The 18,122-nt window shown below is 41.3% G+C and overlaps 2 protein-coding genes across 5 annotated transcripts in view; one reads left to right on the top strand and one right to left on the bottom strand.

The window, feature by feature from the left end:
- The window catches only part of LOC142343136 (charged multivesicular body protein 2a-like), a 257,000-nt gene extending 248,671 nt beyond the window's left edge, over positions 1 to 8,329 (bottom strand). Inside the window, exon 1 of one of the 3 annotated variants that reach the window (XM_075394827.1) lies at positions 8,321 to 8,329. The gene's annotated coding sequence lies outside the window, so the exon portion shown is untranslated. Of the gene's footprint in view, positions 1 to 4,776; positions 4,783 to 4,977; positions 4,985 to 8,320 lie in introns of those variants that run through there. The other 2 variants (XM_075394826.1, XM_075394825.1) reach the window with 2 other exon arrangements.
- A 32-nt stretch (positions 8,330 to 8,361) lies between these two features.
- LOC142343134 (peroxisomal biogenesis factor 19-like) overlaps positions 8,362 to 18,122 on the top strand; it is a 110,232-nt gene continuing 100,471 nt past the window's right edge. For both annotated transcript variants that reach the window (XM_075394823.1, XM_075394822.1), the window contains exons 1-2: positions 8,362 to 8,690; positions 9,086 to 9,256. In XM_075394823.1, the coding sequence (XP_075250938.1) occupies positions 8,388 to 8,690; positions 9,086 to 9,256 (474 nt within the window). In that variant the 5' untranslated portion in view covers positions 8,362 to 8,387. The remainder of the gene's footprint in view (positions 8,691 to 9,085; positions 9,257 to 18,122) is intronic.

Raw genomic sequence — 18,122 nt, 5'->3', positions numbered from 1 at the left:
TCAGTTTTCGTTTGACACGAGTTTTTTCATTGGATTGCAGATTTCACAGTTGCATAGAAGTCTCCAGGTGCAGCTGTCGAGTTCGTTGTAGCTTCTGTAAAAGTAGTTTTGGTACATCTCTATAAGAACTTTTTTTCGTCATTTGCTTCTCCGTTGTTCTTCTGATGATGTTGTATAGCTTTGCGGCTCGAAGAAGAAGTTTTTGTCTAATTTCTGTAGTTAGTGTGTGGGGAGTTCAATTTCCTGCTTTTCTCTTGTTTCATTTTCTTTTTCTTTTCGCTTTGGCAGTTTGTCTTCGGGGACGTAGTAATTGCCTTCTAGGATTGAGAGGTCATAGAGGACATCTTGCATTTCCATGTACCTGGAGAGTGGGAGTATTTTCAGTGTTTCGAGTCTTTGATGATATTCCTCGTTTCCGCCGCATATCCACTTCGTGGCCTTGTGCTGGATCTTCTCGACTGATTTCATGTCAGTCTTTGAAGGGTACCAGACACGGGAGGCGTAAGTGAGTACAAGCACTACGTATCTTATGTACGCGTTCAGTTTTGTCTCCATTGAGGTTCTGCTCGAAACTTTTTGTTTGAGTGTGTAGAAGGTTTTCAACGCTTTGGTTGTTCTACGTTGGCAGTTTGCGCTCCAAGAGTGATTTCGAAACATTACGACTGGGAGATTTTTTTGGGTGGCAACGGTTTCCAGACATGCTTCGTCACGCTCGGCTAGATCCACTCTGATGAGGAGAGTTTTACTTTTGCAAACATTTAGGTCCATATGGTTAGCTTTGCTCCATTTCTGTATTTCCCCGAGAGTGGTCTCGCATTCCTGCTCACCGTGGGTAATTGCTTTGAAATCATCCGAGTATCCGAAGGCCGGGATGTCTGAGATTTCTTCGGGGAGATCGTCAATGTAGATGATGAACATCAGAGGCCTCAAAATGGAACCCTGAGGTACTCTGCTGGTTACATTTTTGGTCTTTGATTTGCTTGTTTCAATTTTGACGCATTGCGTTTGGTTTGTGATATAGCTTTTGAGTAGTTGGAGTAGCTTTCCTCCGAGGCCAATGTCCTCGAGCTTCTGGATGTGTATTTTGTACGCTACTTTGTCAAAGGCTTTTCTGAAGTCAACACACAGAGTTCGAATGTCATTGCATTTTTTCGATTCAAGTTGCTGGTTTAGTTCGTCCGTGAAGAGGATGAGTTGAAGGACTGCTGATCGTTTCTTTCTGAAACCGTGTTGGGAGTCAGAGAGAGTTCTTTCTATCGGTGGGTAAAACCGTTCAAAGATGACTTTCTCAAAGACTTTTGAGACGTTCTTCAGTAGACTTATTGGTCGATACTGTGTGATGTCTGCTTTGTCATTTTCCTTGTAGATCGGGGTGATCTCGCTTGTTTTCCAGCTCTCTGGGTATTTTCCTTTATTAAGGCAGGTTTGGAAGATAAATTTGAGAGAATTTGCCAAAGCTGGGGCGTTTTTTAAGATTATATTTCTGATGTTGTCTGGGCCGCAAGCTTTGTTTGCCTGGAGGCCCAGCACTTGTCTTTCGATTTTTTCTTCAGAAATTCTGAGGTAGTTGAGTTTCTGTTTTGTGCAGACTGGGGGTTTGTTGATTTTACCATTTTTGGTGAAAACGTCGGAGAAGAAGTCGTTGAAGAGATTGCACTTTTCACTATCGGTTGTGGCTGTCTTTTTTGTTTCTTGTCCATTTTGCACAACATTGTAGTACATTTCATCAGGGAAATGTTTTGATTTGCGTACGGATTTCAGGTATTTCTGTAGGTCAGCCATTCAGCGGCTTTTGAAGAGTTTGTTTTCATAGACTGCCTGATCTATCAGGATTTGCTCATTGAGGAGTTTTTCGCGTCGTTTTATCTTTATCAGGAGGTTGAGGGTCGGTGCTCTCTCGAATTTCCTTTCCATCGTTCCAAGGATCTTCAGTTCGTATGATGTGGCAGAGAAAATCCAGGGGGGAAGGTTTGCTCGTTGCAGAGTGACACGGGGGATTAGTATCTCGATTATCTTTTCGATCCATAGGTACCATTGGTCAACAGGTTCTTCGACATTGCTGAAGCTGTAGGGCGAAAAAGGATGGTCTCTGATGTGGCTGTTTATTTCTTTCCAGTCCACATTGTGATATGCATGTTACACTTTGGGGGCTGGTTTTGTAGCTGGTATGTCAATCGAAATGGTTGGCCGGAATGCTGGATGGTCAGAGCATCTCTTTCCGTAGATTGTGTAATCCCGTGTGAGGTTTTTGTCAATTTGGGTGAGCTCGATGCTGTCAAGAGATTGCGTGAGGCATACATCCAGTGATTGATTTCGTTTGCAAGGCAGAATTTGCTGAAGTCTGTGGTTTTCAAAATTGTTGAGAAGCGAGAGTTCGTTGTCATCGCCTGAGAGTATGCTGTTCCAATCAGCTCCAGGGAGGTTGAGATCGCCGCTGACAATTAAGGTGTAATTGTCCCGTTGTTTCATCTGCTTTTCGATTTCTTCCAAGTTTTCGTGGATTTGACTGGCTGGTGCCCTGTATGGTCTAGATTTAGGAGGGTTGTACATGCAGCAAATTACAAGTGATTCAGTTGGAGTTTTTATCGCAATGGATACACTTTCCGAGTGCGTTGTGCTTTTCAGTCTGTAGTGAGGAATGTCTTTCACCGCAATGAGAACTCCTCCGTGTTTTGACTTATGGTTTTATGTACGTCCGTCAGTTCTGTGGATTGTGTATTCAGTAAGAAAGGATGCATTGTCAGGTACATCGCTTGTTAACCAGGTTTCCGTGAGACAGAGTACATCGTAGTTCTTCTTTGCTATTTCATTGGCAAATATTTGGCCGCCTTCGGAAGTCAAGCAGACTTTGCACATTGAAACTGAGTATTTGGAGTTTGTTTTAATTTTGTAGTCAAATTTGTTCCAGAGGTGAGTTGCTGCCAGTAGGAGTGACAGCAACGTCCATCCATTTGTTGTTTTCCTTTTTCTGCAGTTTCAGATTGCGAATTTGCAAGTCCTTTAGGGCTATTTTGTCGAAATCTATGAGGTATCCAAGCTTGATCAACAGAGCATTTTCAAGCCTTTTCTTGTCTGGACAGAGTTCTCGGCTCACGAAAATTAGTTTCCCGTAGATTGCAAGTTTGTGGGCGGACAGCAGGACAAGTCGCCGATGATCATCATTGAAAAATTTTGCAATTATGGTTCTCGTTTACTAATTTTTGTAGGCTCCAACGCGTTTTACATCATCCATTGGGCAGTGGATATCCATATGGGCAAGGATTTCTTTTACTTTCTGAACATTTTCGTCATAACAACCTCTGGCGGTTTTTCCGGAGGATTCGGGGATCCCTCGGAAGCGTACCCCGTCGAATGTTGGCTTTTCCCGGTTGATCGGCTGTGCTGGTGGACGCACGGCTTGTTTTGTCGGCTCGGGCGGAAGGAACTTGATTTCGCTCGGATTTTGGATATCTCAAGTTTGACTTCACCGAAGCTCTTCGCTATTTCCGCAACGTCTGGAGATTTTCTGCTTGATGCCAAGTTGTCTAGAACTCGGTCTCTTTGGTTGTTCTGCACACAGTCGACAGTCGTTACATATGAGCAGAACATTTTGTCGGACTTCCTGTATTCCATATATGGCTGTTTCACTTATTCCACTGCATTTTTCGGTCAGGTGCATGGAGTCGCCACTCGAGACACAGTTGAACACTGCACTTTTGTTGCTGATGGGGAGGGAGCACGTCTTGTATGTGCTTTCAGGTTTTGATCGAGTCATCTCGGTCGTTTCATAAACCAGTCGCAATTCCGAGGTAACAATTGAAATCTCCGGATTCACTGACGGGTTTAGACCTTTATGACATTCCAACACAGATCCGAGGTTCCAAAGCAAACTAACTGCTCCTGGATTCACAGGATTTGATAGGAGATTACACAATTCCGCGACCCTAAGACAATAAATGTCCCCGGGTTCACAGGAAGTGTGATTTAGGGGAACATAAGTACTATTACTGAGGTTTCCTTACTAATTTTTGATTGCGATCCAAGACCTCCAGCGAGATAACAAGACCTCCAGGTTCACTAAGCAGAAAAAAGAAAAGAGAAGATCAGAAAAAACAGTGACTTACTCTGTTTACTCTTGCTGTTCTGCTTCTTCTGCTTTCTTGCTTTCCCGCTTCTTTCTGTCCTTTTGGCGTTTGTTCGGTTTCTTCTTTGCCGGCTTCTTCGATCGCTTCTTCTTGATCAGCTTTCGAAAATTTTGACAGTTTAAGAGAACAGTGGTGACCAACTTGAGATCGATGTGGGTTTCGGGGTGAACCTGGGTCAGCTGGTAAAGATATTCGAAATTTGCCTGTTTTCTTCTTGAGCTCAGGTTTTTGGTAGCTTCTAGAATGAGGAGGCCAGTTTGTCGGAGCTCGATGAATAAGTCAGGGGTACCAGCTCGGCGGGTGTAGACTATGGCTTCAATCTTTTGAGCTTCTTGAGGGTTTCGATCAGTTGCTCGGGGGAGAGGGGTCGGTTGTTGTTATTTCTGTGGGGGGTGATGCTATTGTTGATCACGTCGTGCCAGATGACTATTCGTTTTCGATTTAGGAGCACAAATTCGTTTTGAAACAGGTGTTGCACTGTCTTGTACCTGTCCTTCGCTCTGGGGTTGAGAGAGAGGCCAGGCTTCGAGTTGGAGAGTCGTTGAAATCGGCGTTTGTCCTTGTGATCCAAAGTTCTTGTCAGATTGGCGAGACAGCTGGCTCCAACCAGGTAGACCATGGTTCTCAATTAGCATTAATCCTATCTGAAACTATTTAATAAGTTCAATCCAGGAATTGAATAACTTCTACCAAACAGCTGCCGTCGTTCGTCGTATAGGATTCACTTGATGGCGTGGTTCAGAGAGCTTGCACCTACGAGGTAGACCATACGTGCCGGCCTCTAAAATCCTTTAACGAAAACGCTAAAGGCTATCCAGTCCAGATATCCGGTCTTTTCTAAACTCCTGAAACTATTTAATAAGTTTGCACTCATAGATCTGCACTCATAGATCCTGCAACATCGCACGCCCGCGAACGTTCCGTCGCCGCAGCATCGAATAATTTTTGGGACCACTTCCAGCCTCATCACGCGGTAACAGTGCGCGAAATATACCGCGAGGTCGTCACTTGGAAGCCCTTGTTCTTCACGCTCGGTAAGAACAAGACAGGGGAATAGTTCGCCGAAGCCCTTCACAGTGTCCTCTCCCCGATTGCCGTAAACACGGATAGATCCGATATATCTCTGACCCTCTGTATGATACTTCCGCACCTAACCCTCAGTCGAACAAAGAACACGGACAATGGATCGAACAATAAGACCATCAAGCGTAGACTGCAAGCATGGTACAGCTGCAACTTCTCAGAACTGTTCTGTGAAGCGAAGGCAATCCAAATGAGAATGAATTCAAGGAACAAACAGCAGCACTCTGACCTCAAGATGTTCAACGATTTCATGTCTCGTGGTAAGATCACTAATGCTATTCGCGTTCTTTCGGATGAGCTCAAAGGCGGCGTGCTCGCATCTACCGACCTCATAGACGGTAGACCGGTCCTCGAGATTTTACGCGACAAACATCGTGAAGGTCAACCCTTGGAGCCCAACTGCATTCAGAGCGAAAATCCACGCACGCTTCCTTACCACCCCGCTGTCTTCGACAAAATCAGTGCCAGGCTCGTCCGAAAGCATGCAATGAAGACTCATGGCTGTGCCGGGCCTTCAGGTCTCGATGTCGATGACTGGCGTAGACTACTTTCTGCTTTCGGGCAAACCTTCACGAACCTGTGCAAGCTTGTTGCCAAGTTTGCTAAGAGGCTGGCCACGTCCATAATACCACCGGATGATTTGATTACATACAATGGTTGTCGACTAGTGGCTCTGGATAAATGTCCAGGTGTGAGACCTATTGGTATTGGTGAAGTAATGCGTCGCATAACCGGGCGCATAATCGTCGACTGCATCAGGCAAGATCTAACATCCCTCGGTGGAAACATGCAGCTGTGCCTGGGCCAGAGATGTGGCATAGAACATGCCATACATTCGCTTCGCCACAGTTTTGATGATCCAGAAAACGAAGCAATTCTTCTAATTGATGCCAAAAACGCTTTTAACGTGCTCAATAGGCGAAAAGCATTAGAGAACGTGAAAGCCTTATGCCCATCTTTGCATGTTGACTTACAGAATTCCTGTAGCCACCCGTCTCATCTCTACATCGGTAAGTCGACCATACTGTCTCAGGAAGGTACGACACAAGGCGATCCCCTTGCGATGGCAATGTATGGAATCGCAATCCTACCCCTAATAACAAGATTTCATAATGACTCTTTGACACAAAAATGGTATGCTGATGATGGAAGCGTCTTCGGTAAGTTAGAAGATGTCAGGGCACTCTTCGACAAGCTCACTGAGCTCGGTCCCAAGTATGGATATCTTGTCAATCCTCCGAAGTGTCAGTTGATATTTAAGCCAGGAGGCGAGCGCCAAGCGTCAACTGTGTTTGCAGGCACAAATGTGGAAATCACGCAGGGCGCTCGAGTCCTGGGATCAGTTATCGGAAGCTCTGAGGCCAGTAAATATTTCCTGAAAGATGCAGAAACTAAATACGCAAAAAGTTTAGACAGACTTGGTCAATTTGCTCTCACCTCTCCCCAGAATGCCTATGCATGTTTGACGAAGGGGGTTCAACAGAAGTTGAGCTTCCTCTCGCGTACTACACCTTCCATGGACGGGATTCTGGACAAGGTGGAGGAGCGGCTTGGCCGAGTCATAACGAACATCGTCGGCAAAGAAGTAATCCAAGAGGAAAGAGAACTTTTTTCTCTCCCTCATAGAATGGGTGGGCTTAACATCGCCCTCCCACAAGATCTTCACAAAAATCTTGAGCAATCAGTTGAACTCTCAAGACCATTGGCGTCATTCAATAATATTCAACAATGTGAAGTAGAACAAACCGAGATCAGTCTCAGACAGAAAGCAGACAATCAACGTGAACTCATCTCGAAAAAATCCAGAATCGAAAACAATCTACCAGAAATGAAGTATACCATCCAGCTGGCCTCGGAGAAAGGAGCATCAAGCTGGCTTAACGCGCTTCGTTGTCAAAACATGGTTTTGACCTCACGAAGACTGAGTTCCGTGATGGAATAGCACTTCGCTACACCTGGGAAGCGAAGAACACGCCAGCCATATGCCCATGCGGGAAAGAATTCAGCCTCACCCATGCCCTCCATTGCGCCAAAGGCGGTTATACGCACCTACGACACAACGAAATTAGAGATGTGTTTGCAAACCTGATGGATGACGTTTGCCACGATGTACAGATAGAGCCAAAACTTCAGTCGCTCGATGGAGAATTTTCTCGAGTAATTCCACCACCACTGATGATGACGCTCGACTGGACATCAAGGCAAACGGTCTGTGGGGCTCCCGCTTTAATCGCACTTTCTTCGATGTAAAGATTTTCAACGCTCATGCGAAGAGCTGCCCTAAGACCATGAAAGATGCATACAAATATCACGAGAGCATCAAGCGAAATAAGTACGAAGAGCGAATCTCCGAAACCGAAAACAGCAGCTTCAATGCACTGGTTTTTGCTTGTTCGGGTGGTCCAGGTCCATCAGCATCGCGCGTTATGAAACAACTCGCAACCAAGATCAGCGAAAAACGCGGAGAGCCGTACGCCGACGCTATAAGCTACATCCGAACGAAAATCAGCTTCGCACTTCTGAGGAGCTGTGTTCTCTGCTTGAGGGGATGTCGTGCCCTCAAGCCTCGTGTTCTCAGTGAGACTTCGATTAGCGCCGTCGTGGAGGAGGGAAGGCTGCACTGAGTGTTTGGCTGCTTATCTTTATTCATTTGCTTATTCCTTGATGTTCCATTTTTATTTTAATCCTTCCATTCTAGTTCCCTATGTGTGCTATATATATATAGGTGCTTTCCTCTCCACTTGTTATTTATTTTTGTGACTGGGCCGTCTTTACACTGTCTGGAGGGGAACAGCTTGGAGTGCAGCATCCGGCTACTAAGTGCTACTCATCATGCCCTATTTTTCGACCTACATCCATCGATGCCGGATGGTGTACACGGCCCTTTATTATTGTGATCTAAAAAACAAAAGAAACAATGTAATAAACGTAGAGAAAAAACAATAAGTTTATCACAACAATTACTACTACTATTAGGCAGAGATTTTGAAATCCATTCTTCGCCATCGGTCAATGGAAGACCATTGCAGACACTGCAGGGACCATCACTGATCGAAGTTGTGTGTTTTCTTTTAGACGTTTTGACAGTCATTATCATTACACAATATGAAACTATTTAATAAGTTTATTACAACAATTAGGCTACTCTTGAATTATCATTCTCGCTTTTTGCCAGGTGAAATGAGTTGTGATACAGATGATAGCGAAACTGCTGACTCCATTTCTGTCACTAAACCACCTGAAATTGATGGTGGCTCAGGAGATGCTTCTAATATCAGTTCATATACTGACACAATTTCCACGACCAACGCCGATCATTCAGACCTTGAACTAGATGCACTTTTAAATGACGCAGTTAAAGGGTTCGATTCCATAAACAAAAAGTCTGGCAAGTCATCATCATCATCAAGTGGTGTTAAATTGTCGTCCAGCGGAAAAAAGTCTACCGCTTCTGTAGGGACTAAAGCAAAAACGAAACAGCCCGTAAATATTTTAACGTTCTTGATAACTTGTATTAATATCCTGTTGACTGCTCTCAATGTTTCCTATTAATTTCCTGAAAACTCTTCAATGAATTGCGTAGTATCAAAGTATTTTTAGTTTCAAAGAATTTATAATAAAAAAATTATCGCAAAGATGCTCTATAAGTTGTTGCTGGAAACCATTGAAATGTAGATGTTACAGTTGTCAAATTTCTCTGCCCGAGATTTTGTCCGAGATTTTGAAATCAGACAAGCGGTAACCTGGCGCCCTATGACCGTTAATAAATAGTGCACCCTATGCCTGCAAAACCATAAATACTGTTATCACTTACGCAGAATTTATCCAGCATACAAAATTGAGGTTGTGTTGACATGATAAAGCAGGTTCTGTTTTAGAAGAAAAAATCCGACAAGGAGACAGAAGGTTTTGAGAGGCTGTTGCGAGGAGATATGTCTGGTTTCGATTTCGAAGCAGAGTTCAAGAAGCTTTTGTCCAATGAAGCTGTTGAATTAGGCGATCTGCTGGCTTTAGAGTTTGAGAAGGCCATGACTGATCAATCTGCACAGGTTGGAGTGCTTTCCATTTCTGAAATTCAAGCCAATTATAAAATTAAATATACAAACCTTTTCGCTATTCGACAATGCCTCAATCAACCTCCGGAAAACAGTGGCAAAACTAGCATACAGAATAGCGACTGAAATATTGCCCAGTACATCATTAGAAGCGTACAACAGCAGACTGATCCCACTTGACAAATGTCCAGGCGTACGACCGATTGGGATAGGTGAAGTTCTGCGCCGAATTATTGGGCGATGCATCTCAAGCTGTCTAGGCGCAGAGGCCCAGAGAATTGGAGGCAATATTCAGCTCTGCCTTGGGCAGACCGCAGGAATCGAACATGCAATCCATGCTCTGCGCAGAGAATTCGAAAACGAGAACTGTGAAGCTATTTTACTGATAGATGCCACTAATGCCTTCAATCTACTAAACAGAACAACCGTCCTAGAAAATATTCGCAGAATGTGCCCTTCTCCACATACCTCTTACAGACTCCTACCAGACACCAAGCCAACTTTTTGTTGATAAAAAAGCCATCTTATCTCGCGAAGGTTGCACTCAAGGAGACCCACTAGCCATGCTAATGTACGGAATTGCAATAAAGCCTCTAATATTGAAACTGCAGACGCCAAGAACCGTACAAAAGTGGTACGCTGACGACGGCAACGCAGCCGGGACACTCCAGCAACTGCACGAACTCTTCGAGAATCTTTCCAATCAGGGGCCTAGCTTTGGCTATCACGTAAACGCAACAAAATGCCAGCTAATTGTCAAACCATCGACAAAACAAAAGGCCGAAATCTTTTTGCAAACACAAATGTCCAAATTCTCAATAGTGCGAGAGTTCTCGGATCAGTTATTGGCAGTGACGAGGATATGCGATTTGAAACACAAAACCAACGACTACACGAAATTAATTCAAAAATTCTCAAACTTTGGCAAGTCATCACCCCACGCAGCCTACCACTGCTACGTCAAAGGACTTCAGAATAAAATGACGTTTCTGTCCAGAACCACACCTAAAACAACAGATTTTCTTCGCCATGCTGGAGAAATCATCAGCAACAAGCTCATCCCAGCCTTGACGAACAGAGATAGTCCAGACGGGTACTCTCCCTCCCCATCAGAAAAGGTGGGCTGGCAATCAATCAACCAGATGATTACAGTAGAAACTATTCAGACTCCCAGAATCTTTCAGCACCACTCGACGACCCATCGTCCAATCTCATAATTCTGGAGCAAGACCGAATGAAGAAAGAGATCCACAAAGAGCACCTGAAGGCAGCTACGCAGAAGCAAAACCAAATTATTGACGCGACGAATCCCGACCTCTCATACGCCCTGAAACTTGCAAGGGAGAAAGGAGCCTCCTCCTGGCTAAACGCCTTGCCAATCGAAAAACACGGATTCGGGCTCACAAAATCGGAATTCAGCAACGCCCTCTGTATCCGCTACGGGTGGGATTTCAAAAAATGTGCCATCAACATGTGCCTGTGGATCACCTTTTGTACTGTTCCACGCCCTACACTGCCCCAAAGGAGAATACCCGATTATCAGGCACAATGAAATACGTGATCTCTTCGCTAATTTGATGAAAAAAGTTAGCCACGACGTCGAAGTCGAACCACATCTGCAGCCTCTCGACAACGAGACTTTTACAAACTCTACCTGCACCGAAGTTGAGGCCAGACTCGACATCTCCGCCAAAGGAATCTGGGGCAGTCGTATTGAGCGCTCTTTTTATGATGTAAAGATCTTCAACCCCTATGCTCCCACAAACAGAATTAAAGACACCAAAAATTCATATTTGCTACATGAAAATTTAAAACGCCTTAAATATCAAGACAGAATTTTGGACATTGAAGATGGATCTTTTTCACCGTTGATATTTGCCACCACAGGTGGAGCCAGCCCCATCACACACAAAGTCATCAGACGCATTGCTTCCCTAATAGCCCAAAAATCAAACGAACGATATCCAGAAGTCATTAACTTTATCCGTACCCGTGTCAGCTTCAGTCTTCTAAAGAGCACTATTTTATGCATTCGTGGATGTAGAGGTCAAAAGTCCAGAACGCCAGATGACATCAGCATAGAAACTTTCAACGTAGAAGTCAGATCCTAATTATCTCAAATTTTTAAATAATTGCAACCATATGACCTCTAATGACAGACACAGTCTTCGCATTGAATGCCAAAACTACCCCTAAATGACCTCATGTTGACCTCCAAAGACTGAAGCCAAGCTGCATGTTCCAAAACCATATCTTAGATAACTTATTCTTTTCATGGCTGGTGCTGCTGCGCGCACATTAAAATTCTTTTCGTTTGCTTTCGCTCTTCGCCTCAACCGTCTCGCATTCTTTGCCATTAAGTCTGCCCTTTCTGTTTCTGTTATGTTATTTTGAAATTTGTTAGCCATTACGACATTTTTAATTCAATTCTTTTCATGTATTTTTGCTATATCTAGCATCATGAGGTAAAATGCAACTTAGTTATTCTTTTTACAATTACAATTATTTAAATTCAAATAATATACAAAACAGTAAAATAAGAAATTCTCGGAATTTTGTTTATCGGTTAAAACGAAAATTTCTGAAATTTCGTTTTTCAATTTGTTTTTAGTTTTCTATGCAAGATTGTTCAATTTAGATTTTAAGTGACTTTCTACCGTTTCAGTAACGTTTTGGGACATTTCAATTTTTTTATTCGCTAAAATGTAATTTTCGAATTGAGCAACATAACAACTGTTGACTAAGATTTCAATGTCAACTGGAAACGGTACTCACCACGCGTTTTCAGCAAGCGCTTCCTTTGTGATACATGTAACGCTTCAAGATTCATGAGTTTTTATTGCACTTTGAACTGATCTATTTTACGGCAATCAAACCCTCGTGATCGGCCATAACATTTGCTTAACGATTAATCCTTTTCAGATGCCGCCGACAGCAATTAGCCTAATTGTTGTGTTAAACTTAATAAATAAAGTTGAATGCAGAGGACTGCCATGGACAACATTGAAAGAGCTGTGAATGACATGAAACATGAAAATCCACAATGTGCAAGTGTCCTGGAGCTACTCACCAACGAGGTTTCTGAAATAAAAAACAACTGACTTTGAAAGACACCCAAATTGTGCATCTTACAAACTGCTTGAATGAATTATCAGACAGGTCCTACAATTGGAACGATACAGCCGCAAAGATTGTTTAATCTTTTACAATTTCCCATATGCATCGCATTCGGCGGACAGTATCCAAGAGCAAGTGTTACAGTTTATTAACAACATATTCAACGCCCATCTCACCAATGCTGGGATCAAAGCCTGTCATTTTCTAAGGAGCGCAATGGCTGGTCAATTTTCGGTTATCATCAAATTTGTCTATTTCGAAGATAAAAACTACATCTGGAGATCTCAGTCGTTGCTCTACGGAATAACTAACAAGTCAAACAACAAATACATTCAAATGAAAGAATGTTTACCCGAGAAAGATAGAGAAGTCCTCAAGTACGCCACGGTAGAGAAAAACCTTAAAGTTTCAACGAACAATTGTGGTTAAACTGGAAGTACGTTAACCAAAGAAAGGACTATATCGAAGTCAAAACGAAACAGGACGTCGATAAGCTAACTAAATTTGCATCAAAGCGTAAGAACACTCGACTAGCATCTCAACAACCAAGTGCTCCACAACAACCAGCTGACAGTCTCATGCCAACGACAACAACAGTTGCATCCAATCCACCTCCTATGTAGTTCCACCCTATACCAAGAAGAGGCGTAACGAGACGACGATAAATAACTCCAAAAGATGATAAGTACTCATCGCTCCCGAATGAATTACGTGACCATGCGGAAAACCTCGATATGTTGAAAGATTATGTGCTCGGTTTGTTGAACAATTCACCTGACCATAAATCGTGTGCTGTAGATATTGATGATAACCAGGGTTTCATTGTTGAAAATACTTTTCGAGAATAAATACCTATCGGTGCTGCACTTGAACATCAGGTCTCTTAAGAAACATCACGGAGATCTAGAGGCACTTTTATTAAGCTGACGCACCCTATTGTTTTAAGCTTAGGGGATACAACACCGTTCTAAGTCGAATCCGCAAATCACGTGGTGGTGGTGTGATGATTCAATGTAAAGATGGTTTTGATGTACTGGGAGAGCTAGATATTAATCTAGAGGAATGCTTTGCTGTAAAAGTTTTCCTTCAAGGCTTATATTTTGTGCTTATTGTTTTTTACAACCCACCAAGATCGAATAAAATGGAATTCATTGAGCGGCTTGATGAAGTTCTTGAGTCATTTCAATCTTTAATGCCAGTAAAATTAATAGGTGATATGAATATTGATACTTTGAAAAGAAACAATGCATCATCAAAGTATTTATCAGCTATAGAGTCAATTGGTTTTGAGATTATACATGGCCAAATAACACGAGTTGGGAATGTTTCAAATACTTGTTTAGATCACGCTATAGCAAAGGGCTTCAATCATTTAGTTCTCGATATTCTTACTGAACAAAATATTACCGATCACTATCCAATTTTACTAACTTTAAATCATAATGATTTTAGAAAAACGAATGACACGATATCAAGAGCACGCGATTTATCTTATTAAATGATAACTATAGAATTCAAGAACTTCAATCGATAATCGCTAAAAAGTTTCAAACTATTCCATCGGATTTCAACATTTTCCATAAACTTTTAATTGAATTGATTGATAAATTTGCTACCTATAAAGAATTTAAATCAAATCAATGTTCCAAGCCTAAGTACGTAAATAATTATTTGAAAAATCTAATTTCTCAGAGGAATCATTTGCATCGGAAATGGAAACAAACTAGCCGATCATCAGATTTAAGGAATTTTAATGGGGCGAGATTAAAAGTTGAGAAAGCATTAAAGAAGCTGAAGAGTTATTATTATAGCAAAAGATTCGAACGCTGTATCAATGATCCTAAACAAACATATAAATTATTAAATGAATTGCAAGGAAAATCAGAAAGAAAGCCGATTAAAATTGAACAGATAAAGCTAAGTACTGAAGAGATAGTGCAATCTAAATTAGAAATCGCTACTATTTTGAGTGATCACTAACTTGGAGGACGATAGCACGAATATAGATATAGGCGATCGCTCGGAAGCGAATGAAGTCTTTTTGTTTATGGCTGTTTCCAACAAAGCCATTAGAAGTCAGAGAGGCGATTGACCAACTCGATAAGAAAACTTCTCCGGGTTTAGATGATATATGCAACCTAGTTGTGAAAAGCTGCAGCGAGAGTTTAGCGCCAATTCTAGCTGAACTTATAAATAATTCTTTTAAGACGGGTATTTTTCCGGAAGATCTAAAACGACCCCAAGTAATTCCGCTGCATAAATGGGATAGTAAAGCAGATCTTAATAATTATCGACCCATATCATTGCTCATTGTATTTAGTAAAATTTTTGAAAGGATAATGTGCAATCGCATCTATCACATTTCCAGCTTCTCTATTCAAAACAATTTGGATTTAGGAAAAAGCATTCAACGATTGATGCAATTGCAGAACTCACTGAGTGGTTGCGAGAGAATTATAAATCAAGAACAGTTACTAGTACAGTTTTTCTGGACCTAAAGAAAGCTTTCGATCATGGCATCTTAGGGAAGAAATTGACTCGTTACGGAATATGTTACAAAATATGTTTTGTAACCGGTCGCTCGCAACGTACCGTTTGTAATGGTTTTTCATCGGATTGGCGTGAATTAAATTATGGCGTCCCGCAAGGTTGAGTATTAGGACCGCTCCTGTTTCTCATATATGAGAATTTTGATCTCGTTGGAATTGTGTTTTTGGATAATTTGTCACATCCCTACAACTCCTGAAAATTCTTTGGAAATAATCAAAAATGATACGCAAAATTTTGTGCGGTGCCTTCGTAGAAGGCACCGCGACTCGATTTCTGCTGTCAAAAATCACTTTCAATTTCTAAAGACCGTTTTTGTCACTTTTTCCTCCTTCATAGGACCATTTGACAAAACACGACAATTTTTAACTTGCAACGTTGCTCTCTGCTGTAAACAAGTTTCGATTCGATGTTAAAGTACTTATCTCCGGGCTGTGGTGGAGTAATAAGTTCGAGCAGATAAAAGGTTGCTAAATAAGTAATCATTTACAAAATGGCATGAATATTAAATTGAAAGTTAAGTTTATCCACTCTTACGTTTATATTACAGGACACGCTGGAAAGTAGGTCTAAGGACCTCGTTGCGCGTCCTCTCACTGCCAAAAATAATCTTGAATAAATTTTTAATAAGATTGTTGGATATATTAAATGCATTTATTTTTCGACGTTTAATTGTGATTTATGTGTTTTGATTATCCTTCTTTGTACATTTGATTTATGGGCCGGGTTAAATTAACTCTCTCTTTCTCTCTCTCTCATGCTCTGCTATCAGCGTGGTTATATGTCTGCAAGTTTGCTCAACATAAATGGAATTGCATCCACTACATGTTATTTCGTATACCACGTGCGATTTTAGATGCTGGTTAAAACTAGACTTTACTGATGATACACAGCTTTTTAGTTTCCGTGTTGTGTAGATCGCTGTAAGATGCGTTATCTTTTATTGCTATTCATTTAGTCTACTGCTCAATTGGCCTCTATGTTGTAAGAAAAGTGTCGGTATGTCCTTCTGCTTTGTTATCGTCTGACTTGCATTCCGCTGTTGTTTTTGCGGTCTTTTCAGAGTCACCTAAAATTTTTCTTACTGTCTGATTAACAATGCCTGACGACCAATTTTCCGGATACTAATTTTTTTGCCATGTTTTCATTGATTTTTGGGGTTTCATTTTTTTGATGCCCTACGATGCGCATGGTTATATGTCTGCAAGTTTGCTCGACATAATGGAATTACATCCACTACATGTTATTTCGTATACCACGTGCGATTTTAGATCCTGGTTAAAAGTAGACTTTACTGATAATACACAGGTTTTTAGTTTCCGTGATGTTTAGATCGCTGTAAGATGCGTTATCTTTTATTGCTATTCATTTAGTCTACTGCTCAATTGGCCTCTGTACTGTAAGAAAAGTGTAGGTATGTCCTTCTGCTTTATGATATCGTCTGACTTGCATTCCGCTGTTGTTTTTGCGGTCTTTTTAGAGTCGCCTAAATTTTTTCCAATTGTCTGATTAACAATGCCTGACGACCATTTTTCCGGATACTGATTTTTTTGCCATGTTTTCATTGATTTTTGGGGTTTCATCCTTTTTTGATGCCCTACCATCCGCATGGTTATATGTCTGCAAGCTTGCTCTACATAAATGGAACTGCATCCACGACATTTTAATGCCCATACCACGCGAGATTTTAGATGCTGGTCATTGCTAGACTTTAATCATTGCAAACAGGTCTTTAGTTCTCGTGTTGTGTAGATCACTGTAAGATGCGTTATATTTTACAGCTTTTCTTTAAGTCCAATGCTTAATTGGCCTCTCTGCTGTAAGAAAAGTGTAAGTATGTCCTCTTGCTTTGTCTTATCGTTTTACTTACATTCTGCTGTTGTTTTGCAGCCTTTTTAGATTCACCTAAAATTTCTGCATTTGTCTGATTAACAATGCCTGACGACCAATTTTCCTTCATTGATCTTTAGGGCTTCGTCAAAGTAATGTCAGTGGCTTGTAGATCAAAAACGCCTTTGGATAGTATCTATTACAATGTTTCTTTGATGCTGGAGGGCAGCGCAGCTACGGAAATTTAGAATTGTTCCCGTGTCTGTTGGCTTCTGGCACCATTTACTAGAGACTTCTTTTTTCATCAACGTAGACGGCCATATCCAGAATGACTATTTCATGTTTTTGATCCATTTTTTTTTCATTGTGAATTCCAAATTGTTAATTTACAAACGTTTTTGCTATATCTAGCATCATCAGATAAAATGCAATTTCAAGTTATTCTTTTTTACAATTAAATTGCTTTATATTCAATTAATAAACAAAGCAGTAAAATAAGAAGTTCTCGGAATACTGTTAATCGATGAAAACAAAAATTTCCAATAAATTTGTTTTCCCATCCGTTTTAAGTTTTCTATTCAAGATCGTTTAATTTAGAAATTTGAAGTTCTTATCGACTTTCTACCGTTTCAGTAAGGTTTTGGGACTTTTGTGATTCGCTAAAATGTAATTGTGGAATTGAGCAACATGACAACTGTTGAATAATTATTCAATGTCAACTCCTGGCAACGGTCATCGCGCGTGTGCAGCAATGGCTTCCTTTGTGCTACTTGTAACGCTTCAGGAGTAATGAGCTTTTATGGCACATTGCACTGTTCTCTTATACGCCAATCAAACGCTCGTGATGTGTCAGAACTTTTGCTTAACTGTAATCCTTTTTTGATGCCCTGCCATCCGCATGGTCATTAGTCTGCAACTTTGCTCGACATAAATGGAACTGCATTCACCACATGTTATTTCGTATACCACTTGCGTTTTTAGATGCTGGTCAAAACTAGACTTTAATGATTGCAAACAGGTCTTTAGTTTCCGTGTTGTGTAGATCACTCAGGTGCGTTATCTTTTTACAGCTTTTCCTTAAGTCTAATGCCTAATTGGCCTCTCTGCTGTAAGAAAATTGAATGTATGTCCTTCTGCTTTATCTTATCGTTTGACTTGCATTCCGCTGTTGTTTTTGCGGTCTTTTTAGAGTCACCTAAAGTTTTTCCATTTGTCTGATTACTAATGCCTGACGACCAATTTTCTTTCATTGATTTTTAGGGCTTCGTCTAAGTAATTCCAGTTGCTTGTAGATCAAAAAAGCCCTGGGATAGTATCCTCTACAATGTTTCTTTGATGCTGGAGGGCAGCGCAGCTACGGAGATTT

Source organism: Convolutriloba macropyga, chromosome 7 (assembly GCF_964194025.1).
Source record: "Convolutriloba macropyga chromosome 7, txConMacr16.3, whole genome shotgun sequence".
Classification (NCBI taxonomy): domain Eukaryota; kingdom Metazoa; phylum Xenacoelomorpha; order Acoela; family Convolutidae; genus Convolutriloba; species Convolutriloba macropyga.
Note: the sequence above shows the minus strand (reverse complement) of the source record. Positions and strands in the feature narration are given on the sequence as shown.